The 17,877-nt window shown below is 31.7% G+C and overlaps 3 protein-coding genes across 6 annotated transcripts; 1 reads left to right on the plus strand and 2 right to left on the minus strand.

Annotated features, from left to right (window-relative positions):
- The first annotated feature begins 8,390 nt into the window (after positions 1 to 8,390).
- LOC111280888 (zinc finger protein 1-like) lies at positions 8,391 to 9,646 on the plus strand. The gene has a single exon (XM_022868418.2). The coding sequence runs from the start codon at positions 8,623 to 8,625 to the stop codon at positions 9,460 to 9,462; it is 840 nt and encodes a 279-aa protein (XP_022724153.2). The 5' UTR covers positions 8,391 to 8,622; the 3' UTR covers positions 9,463 to 9,646.
- A 1,841-nt stretch (positions 9,647 to 11,487) lies between these two features.
- On the minus strand, positions 11,488 to 14,266 carry LOC111280854 (uncharacterized protein At2g39795, mitochondrial-like). 4 transcript variants are annotated; one of them, XM_089757286.1, is made up of 5 exons: positions 13,894 to 14,266; positions 13,278 to 13,419; positions 13,097 to 13,184; positions 12,590 to 12,715; positions 11,488 to 12,022 (listed from the first exon to the last, which is right to left on the minus strand). In XM_089757286.1, exons 1-5 carry the CDS (start codon positions 14,101 to 14,103, stop codon positions 11,971 to 11,973), a joined length of 618 nt encoding a protein of 205 aa, XP_089613412.1. In that variant the 5' UTR covers positions 14,104 to 14,266; the 3' UTR covers positions 11,488 to 11,970. The 4 variants fall into 4 exon arrangements, with proteins under 4 accessions (XP_089613412.1, XP_022724109.2, XP_089613411.1 ...); XM_022868374.2 differs by having other exon boundaries at positions 13,097 to 13,419; positions 13,894 to 14,254; XM_089757285.1 differs by having other exon boundaries at positions 11,488 to 11,876; positions 13,097 to 13,419; positions 13,894 to 14,253.
- A 335-nt stretch (positions 14,267 to 14,601) lies between these two features.
- Positions 14,602 to 17,656, minus strand: LOC111281006 (uncharacterized). Its single transcript, XM_089757284.1, has 5 exons — positions 17,079 to 17,656; positions 16,109 to 16,158; positions 15,960 to 16,012; positions 15,183 to 15,823; positions 14,602 to 14,888 (listed from the first exon to the last, which is right to left on the minus strand). The coding sequence occupies exons 1-4, from the start codon at positions 17,321 to 17,323 to the stop codon at positions 15,404 to 15,406; spliced, it is 768 nt and encodes a 255-aa protein (XP_089613410.1). The 5' UTR covers positions 17,324 to 17,656; the 3' UTR covers positions 14,602 to 14,888; positions 15,183 to 15,403.
- Between the last annotated feature and the right edge of the window lie 221 nt (positions 17,657 to 17,877).

The raw sequence follows: 17,877 nt of genomic DNA on the forward strand, positions 1-17,877 counted from the left end.
TCTTTTACAAATATTGGATACATAATAAGCACATCCTTTACATTCATACATTCATGCATCATACATGTGTTCCATTCAATGTTAATTTTTTTTTAAATGCATCATAACTAAAAAAAGAAGGCCTCAAAAAATAAATCTTAAAGAGTTTCTCTTAACTCGATCAGGTGTAAAGATTGTTAAGCCGTTGAAAAACATAAATCAAACTACTTGTCATCATTACAACACTCTCTTACAAGTTAGAATAATGGAAAACAAGCAAGCATTTGGAATTAAAATGATGGAGAAAGCTCAATTTAAGATGCAAGAATGGATGATTAGGTCTCAATAGGAGTTGATTAAATAAATGAATAGGTCTTAAGAAGAAACTTAAAAAGAAATGGTTATAATGATGGACATGAGAAGGAAATTGACCAACGATAAATGGGTAGCCGAAAGAGTGACCACCAAGAAAGAGCCCCAAGCTCAAAAAAACACCAATGATAGAGAAGATCCATTGTATTCACCAGGGTTCACTCCATCCTATGCTTAAACCTCTCATCAAATGCATCCACAAATGACATAACCTAAAAGGCAACCACATGCTCAGTTTAATTTACCTCCCTTCATGGTTCAACCACAAAGTTAAAGACATATTGATTTAAAGATTGGGGCAAGTCATGTTGATCCATTCTAGTCTCAGATTTAGATGATCCAAGAGAATATGAGACATTGAAAAAAGGCATGTTAGAACAATCTGAGAATATAAAGTCATAGCAAAAATTAGATCTCTCGGAAGAAAGGCTGGAAGCTATTGAAGGGGTTAACATTTTTTACATAATTGATGCAAGTGAACTCAGTTTGGTTCTAGATCTAGTAATCCCATCAAAGTTTAAGGTACCATAATTTGAAAAAATATGATGGAGAACCAAATATCCCTTGGCACATATCACCATGTTTTGTCAAAAAATGATTTGGTATATGACAATGACAAGTTGTTTATCCATTATTTTTAGGATAATCTTACCGAATCAACTGTCAGATGGTATATTCAATTAGACAAGAGTCATATTCATTCATGGAAAGATATAGTCAAAGTATTTATTACTCAACACAGGCATGTCACAGATATGGCTCTAGATATATTATCCTTTCATAACATAAAAAAGAAGACTAACGAAAATTTTAAAGAATGCGCCTAGAGATGATGAGATGTTGCCACCCAAGTTCAACCTTCTTTCACCAAGAAATAAACAACTATTCTATTCATCAATACCTTTTGAACCCTATATTGTGATGACATATTGGACATGGATGAAAAACTTAGTTGATATAGTGATTATGGGAGAAATAATAGAAAATGCCATTAAGAATGGAAAGATCAAATGGGGTGATATTTTTGGATTAAAGAAAGGAGGACTACCCAAGAAGAAAAAAACAAAACTGCAAGCTATCACCAATAAAAAACCAAAACCAAGACCTTTTACTCCATGCCATTCATATCCCACATATCAACCTTCCTACCCAACCATTTCCAACATTTCCCAAAACCTATACCATTACCAACCAGTGCAAATTTAGATACCTACCTTTCAAACTAATTTTCATCCTCAAGCACCTCCACCACGACCTTTTCTTTAGTCAAACACTATAAACTTTAATCGAAGGAAACTATGAAATAATTAAGAGCAACAATGATTTGATCCAATTCCTATAACTTACACAGAACTGTTCCTTTAGTTATTCTAGAAACACTTGGTGGCCCGATAACCTATAGAGCCTTTAAAACCTCTATACCCTAAGTGGTATGATCTTGAATCTTCTTATGACTATCATTATGGGATTTAAGGCAACTTTCTAAAAAATTATATAGCTTTTAAACGTAAGGTGCAAAGCTTGATTAATAACAAAATGTCTTTTAATAAATCTTAATAAATTTTAAGATTTTTAATAAAAGATTATATTTTTAGGTGGCCAACTTTGAAAATTTTTACCAAATCTAGTGATCGAGTCCCTCAAACAAAAAATCATTATGACAATATATATATATAGAGAGAGAGCGAGAGTAATCTTGCACATTAGATCTGTTTACTAATTGGGTTATTTGTAGGGTATTGGATAAGGTTTCTCAAATCTAAATTCAATTAGGGATACTATATAATTAATCAAAAATATTTTTCATATTTTAGAATTCACATTTACTATTATTTGTTTTTTTTTTTACTTTAAAATTTTTGAAACATCAATTTTATAAACTAAAATAAAATTTTAATTAGAAATAAATATTTTTTACACTATTCCATCAAATTATTCAAATTAATAGGATGATGAAAATGGTAATCAGAGAGTATTTTTCTTTTTAAAAATGCTGAGTTTAGATAATAAATAAGATTCATAATTTTGATTAGATCAAATCTGAACAAATTTAAAACTTATTAATATACTATTTAAGCCCGTCCTAATCAAGTTTATATATATATATATATATATATATAAAGAAATTAACCTTTTTTGCATCTAATTAAAGATTAATGAAACTCTAACATTGATTTTGTTTTTATATGAAATCAATACTTAACAAGAAGTCGGTCCAAATGATGGGGAACACATAATTAAGATGTAATTAGAAGATTTAGAGAATCTAATTTTAAATATTCTCGAGACTTGATGGTGGGACTTGCAATTACTACACATTAAAGGTACTGATAATAAAATTGGATGCAGATAAGAATTAGCCATGTTGAAATAATTTTTTATGAATATTTAATTATATAAATTTATGACACATACATGTTATAAAAGCTTTTCCTTGCCGATATCGGATTCAGGGCTGTCAATTGGATGAAAGCTGGAGAATGGCTACTTGCATGTCTGCCTGACGTCCTGATTTTTTTAATTTGATTAAAACTTTATATATTTTGAATACACTTAATTATATGTTCAAACTTTAGCACACGATAAGTTATAAAGAATTAAAACTTTAACCCATGAGTTATTAATAAACCTAGAATTTATTTTTCCTAAATAATAATGTTAATGATGACAGACAGTAAATTCGTTGGAAAAAAAAAAAAACCTTTAATTTATTGGTAACGTAGTCATCAACATCAAAATTACACATACTACTAATAAATTACATTTTATCACCTCATTAATAAATAGATTAAAAGTTTTAAGTTTTTTAAAATAAATATTCATAATTTTTTAAAGAAAAATACTCATAAGTTGAATTAATTAAATATATGGTTATTTTAAAATTTTCTCAAACTCTTAAATTTAATCATTAACGAAGCGCCAAGAAGTAATTAAAAATACTAGCTAGTGCATCTATAAAATCATATAAAAGAAAAATATATAGAATTTATATGTTCATGGTAAACCTATCCATAAGTCAAGCGATCCACAAGCCTAACCTACTTGAATTTAGTTTTGAATAAAATTTTTCAGATTTGGATTTGGTTCAAAGTATTTTGTGATTAATAATTTTTTACTAAACTTGAATTTTAATAATATGTTTAAAAATATTAAATTAATCTTAACATAGACAATTTTTAATATTTTAATACGAATATATGGATCTAAACAAATTTTAATAACAGCTTAAGCATAATTTTAGACAAATTTTTATAGGTATCAATTAGGTTTGGCTCGGACTATTCCAGCTCATGAACATTTCTAATTGACAATTTACTAAATATAACTCATTATTTACTATTTCTTTCATTAAGGATACATCTTATGTTTTTCTAAATTTAGGGGGTTAGTTTCTTCTACTTCAAGTTTCTTACTTTAAGTGTTTTTCCAGTAAAAGATTACACCTAGCGAACTAGGGTTTATAATTAATTACCATCAGTGTGTACCAGCAGATGAGACCTTCAGAAGAAAAGGTGTGCTCTCTTTTTTTTTAAGTGACAAGGGTTTTTGGGATTTGTTTTGTATTTTTTTTTTTTTTTTTGAGTTGATTCAAGGAGATATATAATTTAATAAATTCATGAAAATTTATTTTATTATAACATCTCAACATATTTGAATTGAAGTAATAAATTCTTTATGGCTTGAGTAAGTATCTCTTAATGGTATGCAATCTATTTGGTCTTTAATATTGAAAGCCATCTTTAATAAAAGCAAATATATATTTAATGCTGATATATATTGCAATTAAAACAACCAAAAAGGAAGTAACTTAATTGCACTTCAACCTAATGCTAAACAACTGATGTGACTCGTCACTTTTTCCCCATCAAGGTTTAAATCTATATGTGAAGAAAGTAACATTTCGAATTGGATGGCTTTGGGTGCTTTTTTTTTTTTTTATTACAACAGTTAAGATTAGTAGAATTTCCAGGTTTTTTTTTCTTTCATCTATCTTATTCGCCAATTAATTCTGTGATGCCGATACTAGTGTCGACCCTTTTCCTGTCACTTTCTTTTCTCATGAAAAAGAGCAAAGGGGAAAACAATAGGAAAAACTAGGAAGAAGAATAGATAAGTGTAATAAAACTTAAAAGATACTTCTTACTTATCTATCACTAGGATCAAATGATTATTCTCTAAGAAAATTGGGAGAGACAATAGGATATTTCCTTGGAGAAAGTTCGCTTGGAAGTAGTAAAACTATCATTTTTTGTAGTATTATAGAATATATAGATGATTAGAAATATATAGTCTTACAGTTTTACTTGGCGAGTATATATATAAATGATGTGATTGCAGGAGAAACTTTCATTCTTGCCATCTTTTCAAATGTTGCAACCTTACCTAACGTTTCTAATTCAATCATTCATATCATCTAAATCATGTAGGTTATCATGCTATTAATGTTCACGTGCGTTAACAATACAGTCCCCCGTTGTTAGTGGGAAAAAAAGATAAAGAAATTTAAAATTTAATTTAGTTGATTTTAATAATTACTTAAATGATATCCAACGTATTTAAAAATTCAAATCTTAACATTTTTTTTTATTATTTCAAGTTGCTGTCTCTGTTATAAATAAAAAAAAGTCCTTGATTTTTTATTGTGATCTTTACAAATTTGATTTAAGAAATTATGCCTGAAGCCAAGGTGGCATAGAAGGCATGGTCTTTTGTTTTATTGGAAACTTCTCATTTTATTGATTTCGGTGGATTTAAGATTAATTATTTATTTACTAGATTTGTCCAATCTCTTAGGTTTTGAGTTTTGAATGTTGGTTTTGAGGTGATTTTAGAAGTTGGTTATGATCTAAATTTCTGTATACTTGTAATAGAACTGTGTTTCAACTCTTTGCCATTGTTAGTCTTGTGCTAACTTTATCTTCTTTGGGTTTTTAACAAAATTTATTTTGTTTGAAAAAAAAATTTGCGTAGCTAAACTAATTTGTATTTAGAAATAATTTCAAATTGCTAATGAAGCTTTAATTTAGTAATAAAGGAGAAATTTTAAAATTATGAGATTTTACCTTAGGCTTAAGATTTACTATAAGTGAATTTGATTATTTAATTATATTTTAATTTGTTAATTAATTATTCAGTGATTCACTATATATGAATATAATAATTTAACGCAAGTTCAACTTTTCTTATATTTGTAATTTAAAAAAAAAAAAAAACTTCAAATTAAGCTAATTACAAAATATTAAAAGGATTCAATTAATTAATTGTGACAAGTAGCTATACTTGAAGATGTAGGATGAACTTTTTTAACTAAAAAGAAAAGTTGACCATTCACTGCCATAACATGAAACTGAAATGTTTATTTATTTATTGAATGATAAATTACATACATGTCAATGCAGAATTCCTGAAAAAATTTCTGAGCTCTCACTCATGTTGTAATGTCAACTTCAGGTACTTTATCAAAGTTTACAATTTTATGCCACTTCACTGAGGAAAAAAATATATTCACCGATTATCTATCATCAACCAAAATTTCAACAGAGTTTCCAGTGTTTGGTGGGTCAGTAAAGTGGAGGCTGCACGTGGCTTGATTGAAGGGCATGTCTGACCTGATAAAGAAGAAAGAAAGATCAAAGAAGCATCGGAATTAGAATTTCGGGGAGCACCCCGATACCCAAATAAGCTGGAAATTAGATTTAAATGCTTAGAATGGTGATGATTTTACCTTCCAGCCTCTTACCTGAAGGCTTTTATAAATCCTGTGCATGACATGGGTCAAGTTTAGAGCATGTCTGCTTAATTAAGATAAGTGGTGTATTCAGTCAGGATAAGTGGTGCGCAAGTGACTTTCTTAAGAGGACATGTGACATACAAGTGACATTCTTAAAACCAACCAGAACTGCTCTCCCTGGGCTTCTTTGACTCAGCCTTGTCCCGAGCCTTTGGCTTATTGGTTCCAACAGGCAGTACCTATAAATAAGATCATGTAATAATAAAGTGATATAATTCGAGTCAGCATCCAAAAATATGATAGAGACTTCCAGCTTTTCTTTTCCTCAGCATGGGAAAGAACTTTAATAACAATTCTTCCTAACAGTGGTCTAAATAACCAATGGGGTGTCAATTTTCTAGCAACTAATTGGATTCTAATCACTTAGGGTTTCTTTGTTTATTAGTAAACCATCAAAAAATATTCATTTTAAATTAATATCGGCTGCCCCCAATTATCATCCTTGTAGATTCCAAAAAAATGTTGGATGTATGTCAATAAGCCTAATGACCACACTTGTCAAGGATCACTCCAAGTATAGTACCATATTAGGTATTTAAACATTTTATTATTGTTGTTGTTATTATTAATAATACATAAAATTTGTCATTAGTTAGATCCGAATCTGCTTTAACGTTGATCATATTGATTGATTATGTATTAGTATACTAATAACTAATCTTATTAGCATATGGAGGGAAACAATTCAAGGTTTCATATAGGGGAATATAATATAGTACTCTGAAATGAGACCCTAAGATTATAAGGTAGCTAGCACTTATAAATTAATAACAAAAGTTGCTTTTTTTTTTTTTGGTACATTAGGTGCATCATTATTGAGCAATTGTAACTGTTCACCTTAAGACATTTAGCTGTAAGAATGCTTATAAACGACCCCATTTTTTGCTGAAAATATCCCAAGTTCAATCAACATTCAACAGCTGATTTGCACTTCATTTTTGTTTCTCATTATTGGCCATACAATCTGTCGACTAGTCATAGTTTTTTACTTTTCTCCGGCTCAGGTGCATCAAATAATGTTTTTTGCATGCCCTGATAACTATACATGAGAGGGAAGACAGATTTTCATTAAGAAATCTTTTGGTATACAATAGGAGGCCATAGACTAAAAATAATGGAAGATGTTACAGATGTTGGAATTTGAAACTTAAATATGATAAATACTATCTTTTAATGGTAGTTAATGAAGCAACTGGATTAAATTTCAAGTTTAATTTTTATTAAAATTATAAAGATGAAGCTATTGTTCCCAACTTCTATAACAAAAAGTCTAAAGTTATGTCAACAAACTTGCTCAATGCCTTAAATATTCCAAAGTCCCTAGTAAATATATTGAGTTTCTATGTACGGATATATGGTAACTCTCATTAATAAAATTTGATCAGATGAATTGTACAAGAGACCGTTCCTTGAATGGATAACTGTGATGCATGAGAAGCCAAAGGACATGAAGAAAAAAGGTGTGAAGATTTTTGAAGATGAAAATCAACTAGTCAAAAAGCCAACCTGGGGCTAGAAAACCACATGTTCTAGTATAAGTCCATTCTTGCTAGACCTATATAATTTTGGAATCCCATAAAAGCAGCCCTTGCTCCTGCTAGCTGCTTTTTATCTTGGACTTTTTTTTGTTGGAAGTTATAATTGATTTATTTTTAATTAATAAATTTTATATATTATCAATAAATTATAATATCTCATAAAAAATTAAGTTTTTATATATTTATTTGAATTATTTATAAAAATTTATATTAATTTATTAATGAAGTGATATTTTATTATTCATTGACATAAAATCTTTGCACAATAATACATCAAATATGAACTCTTTTATTATATTCACAATCTACAGAGCTAAATCTCAAAGAAGAAATGTACGTGAGTGGGAAGATAAGAAAAAAGTAGCAAACACATTACACTTACGTTATTGGGTATTTGCAAGAAAAAAGAAGTACATGAACATGGTGGTTCCTCTTAAGTTTAAATCAAAATGATAAAGCTAAACTTGATAATTTTAAAAATAAAAAATGATAAATAAAATATAAAAGTGTCATGATTTAAAATTTTAATAAAAATTTATATTTATTTTATAAAAATAATAAATACATTTTATATTTAATGTATCAATGCGAAATATAATAATTTTCATATTTTATACGTATTTATCCTAAAATAAACAAACTCTTATACATAATAATAATTAGAAGATACAACACACATCGCTGTATCCCCTCTTCCGTGTTTCTTTCTTTTTTCCTTTATTGTCTCTCCTTTCTCTCTCTTTCTCTCTCCAAGTCTCACACTATTAAGACCTTGTAACTATAAAACTGTTGTACGTTTATAAATTCCTGCTTTGGATCGCTAGATGCATTCACTGCCATATATACATCAACATTTCATCTCTCTTTCTATTAAACGTTCCTTCCTCGTCAAACAAACGAGGAGTAAATTCTCAAACATCATAGTCACCTCTCAAAACAAACATGGAGCCTCCAAAATCATCAGAGCCATCTCTCTCTGAAACGTCAAGCATCATCTCAGTATCAAATGGCCCTGCTGCAAGCCTGAGAACCTCAATGGATAGCCAGAAAGGAGGAAAGCAACCAGAAGAGGAAGACCATGTACACCAGGAAGATGTGAACTATGATCTTGTACTGGATCTGAGCCTCTCCAGTAAAGATGATTCGGATTCGAATCAAGAGTTGAAGCCAGAACTTGATCTCATCGACTGTTTCAAGATCACTGATTCATCTGATGATCAAGATTCTTTGGAAACTCCTCAAGGTAATGAAACTGAGCCTAGAGTATTTTCATGTAACTATTGCCGAAGAAAATTCTATAGCTCACAGGCTCTAGGGGGGCACCAAAATGCACATAAGCGAGAAAGAACACTAGCAAAACGAGGGCAGAAGATTGGTGCAACCTCTGTTGTAGCTTTCGGTCACCCTAATACACATCCTAGTCGATATTCTAGCATGGCTTCCCTTCCTTTGTATGGTTCTTCCAATAAATCACTAGGAATTCAAGTCCACTCTATGATCAACAAGCCATCTTTTCTTCCACCAGCACATATTTATGGGCATAATGGATGGTCCAGACGGCCTATCGATCAAAAACCGGCAACCGGACATCTTTCAATGGAGAATTTTCATGTTGGGATTAATGGTGGATCATCAGCAAGTAATGGTGCCGCTAGATTCGAAAGTATTGTACGAAAGTTTGGTCCATCCACTGAGGGGATGCGTGGATATTGGTGGGATAGTGTTAACCATTTCAACACTAAGCAAGATGAGTTGAAGCTTGACTTGTCTTTGAAGCTCTAAGTAATCTACTTTTCTTCTTGAATGACATAATATTTCTGCTTAATTTTTTCTTGTTTTGCTACAGTTTTTCTTTTTTCCTTTGAGTTTTGGTTGGATCTTTTGTAAGTGCATTTTGATGACTGAAGACTTCAAGAGATTTGCTATTTGGAATTGTAAAGTTGGAATAACTTTCCCAATTCTACAACTTAGTGTGAACTTCAAAGTAGCCTTTACTGCTGCTGGCCAAATCCATTTCACTAAGTTTTCTTTTTCTTTTATGTAAATATCAAAATTAGATATCACTTTTTAAAAGTAATTATATAAATTAAATGAATTAAAATTTAAATTTATTTTACTAAGTTTTTTTATCCAATTTATTTTAATATTGATGGTTGTTCGTTAACAAGTAAATATATACACTTTAATGGACATAATCGTAGTCGTATTGGTTTTGAAGGCTAAATGTCAAAGGGACTTCGGCCATTAAAGATTGCTTTTCACACTAGGATTTGAACTAGGTTTTGAGTTTCTGATTTATAGTGCATGAAGAACTAAAATCCAAAAAAAATTTTATCACTTGGTACGATTATCCATATAATTTCGGTAGCGTGACATTTAATCAAATAGATTAAACAGTGAAGAGGAAGAAAAAAGTTCACATCCATAATTGAAAATTGAAATATGCAATCCGCCATCAAGTCTTTGATTTTTTTAGGAAACATGGTCCAAACATCGAGTACAAAAATTAAGTGTGGGATTACTTTTGGTTGTCACTTCAGATTGTTATTATGTGTAACACATATGGTCCACTAAGCGTATACAAATTGGATGGTTGTGATTTGTCTCAAATGACAACATTTTTTGACCCACTTGCAGTTGAAGAAATAGACTATCTCTATTGGAGAGATTAGACTTCAGATCAAATTTGGGTTAGAGAAAAGAAAGAAAAAAAAAAAATAAAACAAATATGAAAGATGGGATAGCGGGTGTAGCCATGTGAAAAAAAGTAAGGCAAAATGGTGACCCTCAGCTATGCACTCACATCATTTCCCAATATTAAATTATGGGTAAAATCTCATTTGCCTGGATTTCTTACCCAAGTGGTCTTACTGAATGGGGTCTAATTAAAAGTGGGTCCGGATCAATTTGATGGGTACAATTTAGATCATGTTAATCATTATTATTCTACAAAACATGATTTTCGCAGAATCAAATTGTAAAGTAACAGAAAATCTCACTGTTAAGGCAGTTCAATTATCATGGAAAACCTCACATTAGCATGTGATTGGATAAAGTGACAGTGGGAGGTTCAATTTCAAGTCTTCAACATTTGAAAATTGAAAGTTCTCATTTCCCAAACCGAGTGGCAGAAATCAGATGGACTGTCAATTCTTGTGTTGGACTGGCTTTATCTTTGTTGTTTCTACCATTAAAAAACTGGCAACCTTTGATTTGCCTCTCAATTAAGAAACACTTTAAAAATGAAAGTGATGCACGAAAAACGCGGAGCTAGCAATTTGCTGAGATTAGGTGAAAATTTCAAGCAAGAAGTTAAGAAGTCTTCCTTCTCAAGATCTTGCAAGTTTTTACCGGGTTTGGGCCTTTTAGTATTTTAGTTTGGATTAATATTTGATTCCGCCAACCAAACGTTTTTTTATAGTAAAATATTTAATGTTATATGTAAATTTTAATATAACATTTTAATTATAAAAATATTAATTAATATAATATTTAATTTTAATATTATTAATTTTAAATGATAACACGTAATTAACAAATAATTTTTTAAACTTCAAATTATTTAATATATTCATTATTCAAATATTACATTAAAAAATTTTTAAATCCAGATATTACATTCAATATTTTCTACAATTCAAAAATAATTTGTGATATTATCATTTTTGCTTTTATATTCTTGGTATAAGGATCATGAGGTCAACACTTATGCTCAGTAATTTTCATAGTAACACCGGTCTTGACCTAATGTCTCACCTGCCTTCATTAAAGGTAGTGTTGTAGGTGTGTTGGAATCCAATTTTAAAATTAAAAACAATCCAAAGGAAAAGGATTTCTATTGATATAATTCTCCATTATATATTGTACATATATGAATACAAGGGAAAGATTATCCTAAAAGTTAACTATTTGTATAATAATTGTATTAGTAATGCTGACCTAGCCGTAAATCAGTGCAATGCCCATCGAGGAGGCAAATATTGTACCTTGCAACCAAAGTTATGGATAGCAGATTCTGAAATTATAACTTGCTGATAGGTTATTCATTATTGTTGTTGAATGATGATGCTGATTGGAAAGTACTTCGAATGGGCTGCTCCTGAGCTTGGTCACCCTGGGAAGTATTACATGCCGAAGAACCTGAAGATGGAATTGTTTTTGTGGTGAATCATTCTAGAAATAATGCCTCCTTTCCCCTGTTCCAACAACATCCCAAGTACAGTCGAAAAGATTACAGCTTTCTTGTTCCATTGTGAGAATGTACGGACAGCAGAAACTATACATTGAATTTTAGGCCATCCTCTTAGCATGAGCAGAGATAAATTCAACCTTGGTCCATATGCTAAAGGAATACTTAATGTCAGTACAGGCTAATGTGGCAAATAAGCTTAGGCCTATAATCACCTAGGATAATCATTATCAGATACCGATTAAACTCAAATCAAGTATTAGAATATTCAAAGTATAGCTTTGTTGCACTCACAAAACCAAACCTAAATCAAGCTGAAAAATCCAGGCTCGCTATATGAACATAAACAAAATTACATGATTTATCGAGCATCTTTAATTTCATGCTTGTAATATCAAAACTTATACCTGTAATTTCATCCTACTCGAAAATGACACCAACAACTAATGGCCACCATCTTTCCACTACTTTTATAAACTTGACCTGATATTTTTGTAATATATTCACCAGATAGCATCATTGGAATTACAGGAAGCTAATTTCATCTCCAATCAAAACTTTACACGCAATCTCTAGTAGTCTAGGCAGGTAGGCATAATATTTATAAGCAAATCGGAATAGTAACCAATGTTTTTGTTAACTAAAACAGAAATAAGTCAGCATGAGCACTGCAAAACATATCTCTATTTCTTCGCAATATAAGATTTGACAGTTTCCAACCATTTAATGAACTCAGTTTTATCTTTGATCTTCATGTATTCATGCAAAAAAACTGCAAGTTCATCATTTATACTCCTTTCCTCCAAGAATTCATAAAGTGAGTCCTGCAGTTCATCATCCAATTCCCTGTAATGACCGGTCAAATTTGCAGTTAGATAACTTAAATCACAATGAAGACATCATCAGAGAAAGTGAGAAACAAGACAATAACACACAAGTCCACTAAATGCTGAGAAACAATGCAAAAGGAAAGATGATTATTAACCATATGCCTGATAATCTAAAGATTTAACTTAAAAAAAAAAAAAAGGTGTGTTCGGGGAGGGGGGGGGGGTGGAGGGGGAACCTGAACAAACTAAATGAAGCAAAGGATTGAGTCATATTAGGATTGTGCAAGGTATTTTGTTGAATCAACCGTAATAATTTTAAAACAAACTAAGTCTTATTTTCCTGTTGATTCTCAGCAATCTAATGAAGCAAATAAAGCAAACAAAGAAAATAACATACTTGAACTGGGGACCAAAGTAAGGCTGATCTGGTGTCCTATTATGTCCACGAACAAAAAGTTTTTTGATCTCTAAGGCATCTGGCCAAGCTGAACACATGATCTCCAAGACATTACTATCATCCCCTTTGGAGATATTGACAATAAATGTTATATGAAGCTGCACATCATCCCCTACTTTACCAGGATTAGAAACAGGAAGGGACCCGTCAAACAAGGTTGCTTCAATTGTAATATCTTCTTTCTCCCCAAATTTTCTTTTCAATCTAATCCATTGCTCTCCTGCTCGGTCATCAATTGTAAAAGAATTGAATCTGGCGACAGGCTGCAATTTAGCGGTAGGAATTCAGAATGAGAAAGAGTTATTTAGTTCAGCTTTCCTGAACTATAACATTCAGGTGGAAAACAGCATAGCCATTATTATCCAATCATTTATATACTTTCAACAACCAAGCAATTCAATAGGGTCTCAAAAAGTAAATTCTTTGGTGAACTATTTTTTGCTCTTAATTCAACAAACTATGACATTTTCATTCCAAATGAAATCAGATTAAGAGCCTATTCGATTATATTCTTAGAAATTAATATTTTAAAGACGTAATACAACAAAAAATGGTAATTAAAAGTAACCACCTTTTACAGGAATTTCTTTTAATAGAAAGACAAACCCATTTTCAATATCTAGTTTATTGAATTTCCGAGCACAATTTTTAATAAGAAACAAGACCAAAATTAAGTAATGGACCATTTTTAATCCAAGACTCTTTTTTTTTTCTTTTACAGAAAGCAAATACAATACCTGTTTGGGAGGGCATCGTTCGTGCTCGTACTGAATTTCTTTACGAAGGAGTCTCAAAATGTTGGCTTGAAATGCAGACTTCCGCATGTCGGAGATGTAGTTTCTGGAGGTGAAAAGGGAGGTGGGTTTTGGGTGTTGATGAAGAGGAAGTAGTGCTTTAAGACAAGGAGAAGTAAGGGTTTTTCTCAAGGGTCGGATTAGCCACGCCATTGATGATGGAGCACTGCTGCTGCTTATATTAGTGATGGATTTTTTGCTAGGGTTTAAGTGGTTGAGGCTGAGCACTGATTCTTCTTTAGGGACGGATTTTTCCTTTTAGGGTTTAAGCGGTGGAGGCTGAGGTTTAAGGATTGTTTTACTGTGGGTTCAGAACCTATCACATCTTGACAAATAAGCATGACTGTTCTTTTTTTTTTTTTCTCTAGTTACCCAAATAAACTAAAAGATAAATATATGGGATAGAGAAAGAATTTTCTCATCTTGGCAAAAAAAAATATATTTTTTTTCATCATTCTATGTTTTGGAATTAAGATCTTTTTCCATTCTGTCTCGACATTTTTCTTCATCAAAACTGTTTTAGTAAGTTTGATCAAATAGAAATATTTTCTTCTTTTTACTTGAATTTTACCAAAATAAAAATTAAAGGTTGATTTTTTCTAAAATAAATACAAAAAATAATAATAATAATAATCTCTCACACTTTCAGGATGATGAGAAAAAAATATTCACAAGCTATACCAATAAATAAATCAAAGTTAAAGTCGTATAATGTTAAACGTTCCCCTGCCTCTAATATATGCACTTGAACATAAACGAATACACCATGATCTCCTTTGAACTTCACATCCTCATGCTTCTAAACAGTAAAGCCTCGTGCTCTAACCTTATACATTTGCAGGCACGGACAAAGGGGGCAAAAGAAGCACATTCTCACTCAGCCTTACTCTGCAACCACTCATCTGACAATCTCCAAGAGACTCTGATTTTGGCTACTTCTGCAGGAGAATACACATAATTACATCTATTAATATTTAATACTTCTAACTCTTCTTTTTTTCCCGTAATATGCGTGTATGGAACTATAGGTTTTACGTGCCCAGTTTTCACTAGACAAAGATAAAAGGGATCAGAGGAACGAGGCAGAAAACAGTGTGTCCAATTCATTGTTTGAATCAAAAAAAACTTTTGAAGAAATTAGAATAAAACATGCAATATGGCTTAAACGTTCTACTTTCAAATAAGTGGCCCTGATGGGGAGCAGAAGAGCTTTGTGATAAAATATTTCTTACCTATCAGAAGCTGGGATTTCTTATGGTGAGAGAAGTATGCAATTTACACATATCTACATCCCTTGCAAGCAATGCAAACTGTTAACCTGTCTTTGTCATCTATGCCAATGCGATGAGGCAAACACCCATAATATCATTGGGCAATGTTTGTTTCAGCGCTAAAAACAAATCTCGTAACAATTCAATGAAAGTTATGTTCTTATACAAGAAAAGCTCTTTCATCATCTTTTGGCATCTTGAGAAGGTCCTCCAATCTGGTTCTCACCCTTCTGATCCTTTTGGAAAGCATCAGAAACCACTTTACCTCGATCGCGGCATGCTGTTTGTTCAGTGGATTTTTGTTTAGTAACCTTGTCTTGCTCCATGGAACTGCTGGACTCTGATGTGCTTTTGTCTTTACCTAGTTCACTAACATTTTGCTGACTTTTGGTTATGCTGCCTGCTGATTGTTTATTTGATTCAACAACAATTTCCTTTACTGCCTCCTCTAATTTACCTAGTCTCACTTTTACCTCCAAAAGCTCTGAATCAGTTGCAATTTGTTCTGTCTCATTAGCTTTCTCCTCTTCTTCTTGCTTCTTTTTCTCTTCTTCTTGCTTCCTTTTTGCTTCTTCTTCTTGCTTCTTTCTCTCCTCTAGCTCCTGAGGTGAATGAAACAGTCGTAGGTTAAAGAAAGTGAGTTCACAGATAGCAATTGACACAGTGAGGATGAAATAACCGTGAAAACCTATTCAAAGCAGAAATTAACATAAGTAAAAAAGAAAATATTTTAGTTACCGCTTCCATTTTCCTCATTTCATAGTGTGCATATTGTGCTACCAAGTACACAGCTGTTACATAAAAATGGTTATTTTAGATGCCCAGCGGTAAACCAACAGATATTCTAATAAAAAATGTGTAGACGTTAAACTTGTAAGTTTAGGTACCCAAGGAAGGCATGCAGGCAAAGAAAAGCTGTACCAGATGGAAATCTATCCTGAAAGAGCATTTAAGACACGTAAGAATAAACACCAACAACTGCAGAAAGATGCCAAGAAGTTAACTAAAGTACCAATTATGAGATAAGCAGATGCTTTCACTTCATAGAAATTGTTTTAAAAGATCCCATCCTCTCAGATTAAAAATAGGCTGAATTTGAGAACTTTATAAGCAATGTCTAATATATAAAGGGAATAGCAGATTAAAATTTCAGAGGCTCTATCATGTCCAAGTGAATGGAAGATTTATTAAGGTATAAAGGAATCCAAATCGAAATCAAACCCATTGAATTTTTAATGACAATGATAGAGGAGATAAGCCACACTTGGAGCCTAAGGGAGCACACAAAAAGAGCTCATACATACATGTCGGACAACATTTGAGTCCAAAAGCTTAAGCTAATAGAATTTCAGGTCCTCCATATATATGCCAGCTTTCCAATGCATACCTTAGTGATGTGGGATTCTTTCTCACATGTGAACCAACTCAACAAAAAACCAGAATATCTTACACTAAATGTGGAGTGGAGGAGGATAAAAAGGTTCAAATAATATCACCTATTCTGCTTGCTAAGGAAGTTGTCTGTCTTATCAGTTTCCTCATCACAATCAATTGTATAATGACTTGTTTTCATAACCATGAACATAAAAGTATTCTATTCTAGTAGAAATTCATGGTTGTTGTATGTTTAGCACTAAATTAATAAAGCAACCAATGCTTAAACAGAAAGTAACCATTTTAAGCATCAATTTTCATAAGAAAGGAAGCAAAAGCTGAAGGAGAAAACATGTTCGAAGAAATGCCAAAGACAACTCAAACCAAGAATCGGTTAAAAAAGTCCCAAAAACCATTGTTAAAAAAAAATCAAACCCATTTAAAGAATCCAAGAAATAAAGTTGGAGAAAATAAAAGTAATACCCAAATTTCTTCTTCTTTGGAGGCTGAGTGAAGAGGATCTTAGCAGCAGTCATGAAATCGAGATTGTCAAGCTGACGATATGACTCATTGCAAGTGCTCACATTTGATTCAATCTTCCCATCAACGTTGTCTTTGTTTTTGTTCTTGTTATTGTTGCTGTCTTTGATAGTGCTGGAAAAGGGTCTTTTTCGAAGGAGGTCGAAATGGGTTGAAAATGGAGTACGGGCTTTTCTGGCGCGTAACATTGTCGTTGTTTTCCCCTCTCACCAAAAGCAATGCTAGAGGGCAGTTGCTTATTTAGAGAACCAAGTCATGCTCATTTTCAAACTTGACACCGTTCACTGCTCTGACGAATGCTAGGGGCAGTCGGCTTGCAAATGCTGGTAGACACTTGAGCAAATAAGCTGCAATGTCATCTCATGCGTCTCCCAATCGCAATTGCCAATAGCCAATTAATTATTAATTTTTTTCATTTCTTAATAAAAAAGGTACATTCTTCCGAAATAATAATAATAAAAAAAAGTAAGGTTTGATAGTTTAATCCAATTTATCTAGTACAACCTGTCAAAAAAAAAAATGCATTACGGTATTAGCGGAGCAAATATCTATATATTCAGGGGAAGGCGCACGTTAGAAAATGCTCCCAGCTCAAGTTAGTAAAACTTTCTTGTGCTAAGGATTTTGATGTTTTCACTCAAATTCTTGCCAAAAATTAGCAAAATTGCATTAACATTGATTGTATTCCACTTGCAATCTTTGTTTTTCTTGATTGATTATCAATTTTTAATTGATTGGGAGA

The sequence above is a fragment of the Durio zibethinus genome, chromosome 28, assembly GCF_047325235.1.
Source record: "Durio zibethinus cultivar Kanyao isolate XHJ-2024 chromosome 28, ASM4732523v1, whole genome shotgun sequence".
Lineage (NCBI taxonomy): Eukaryota > Viridiplantae > Streptophyta > Magnoliopsida > Malvales > Malvaceae > Durio > Durio zibethinus.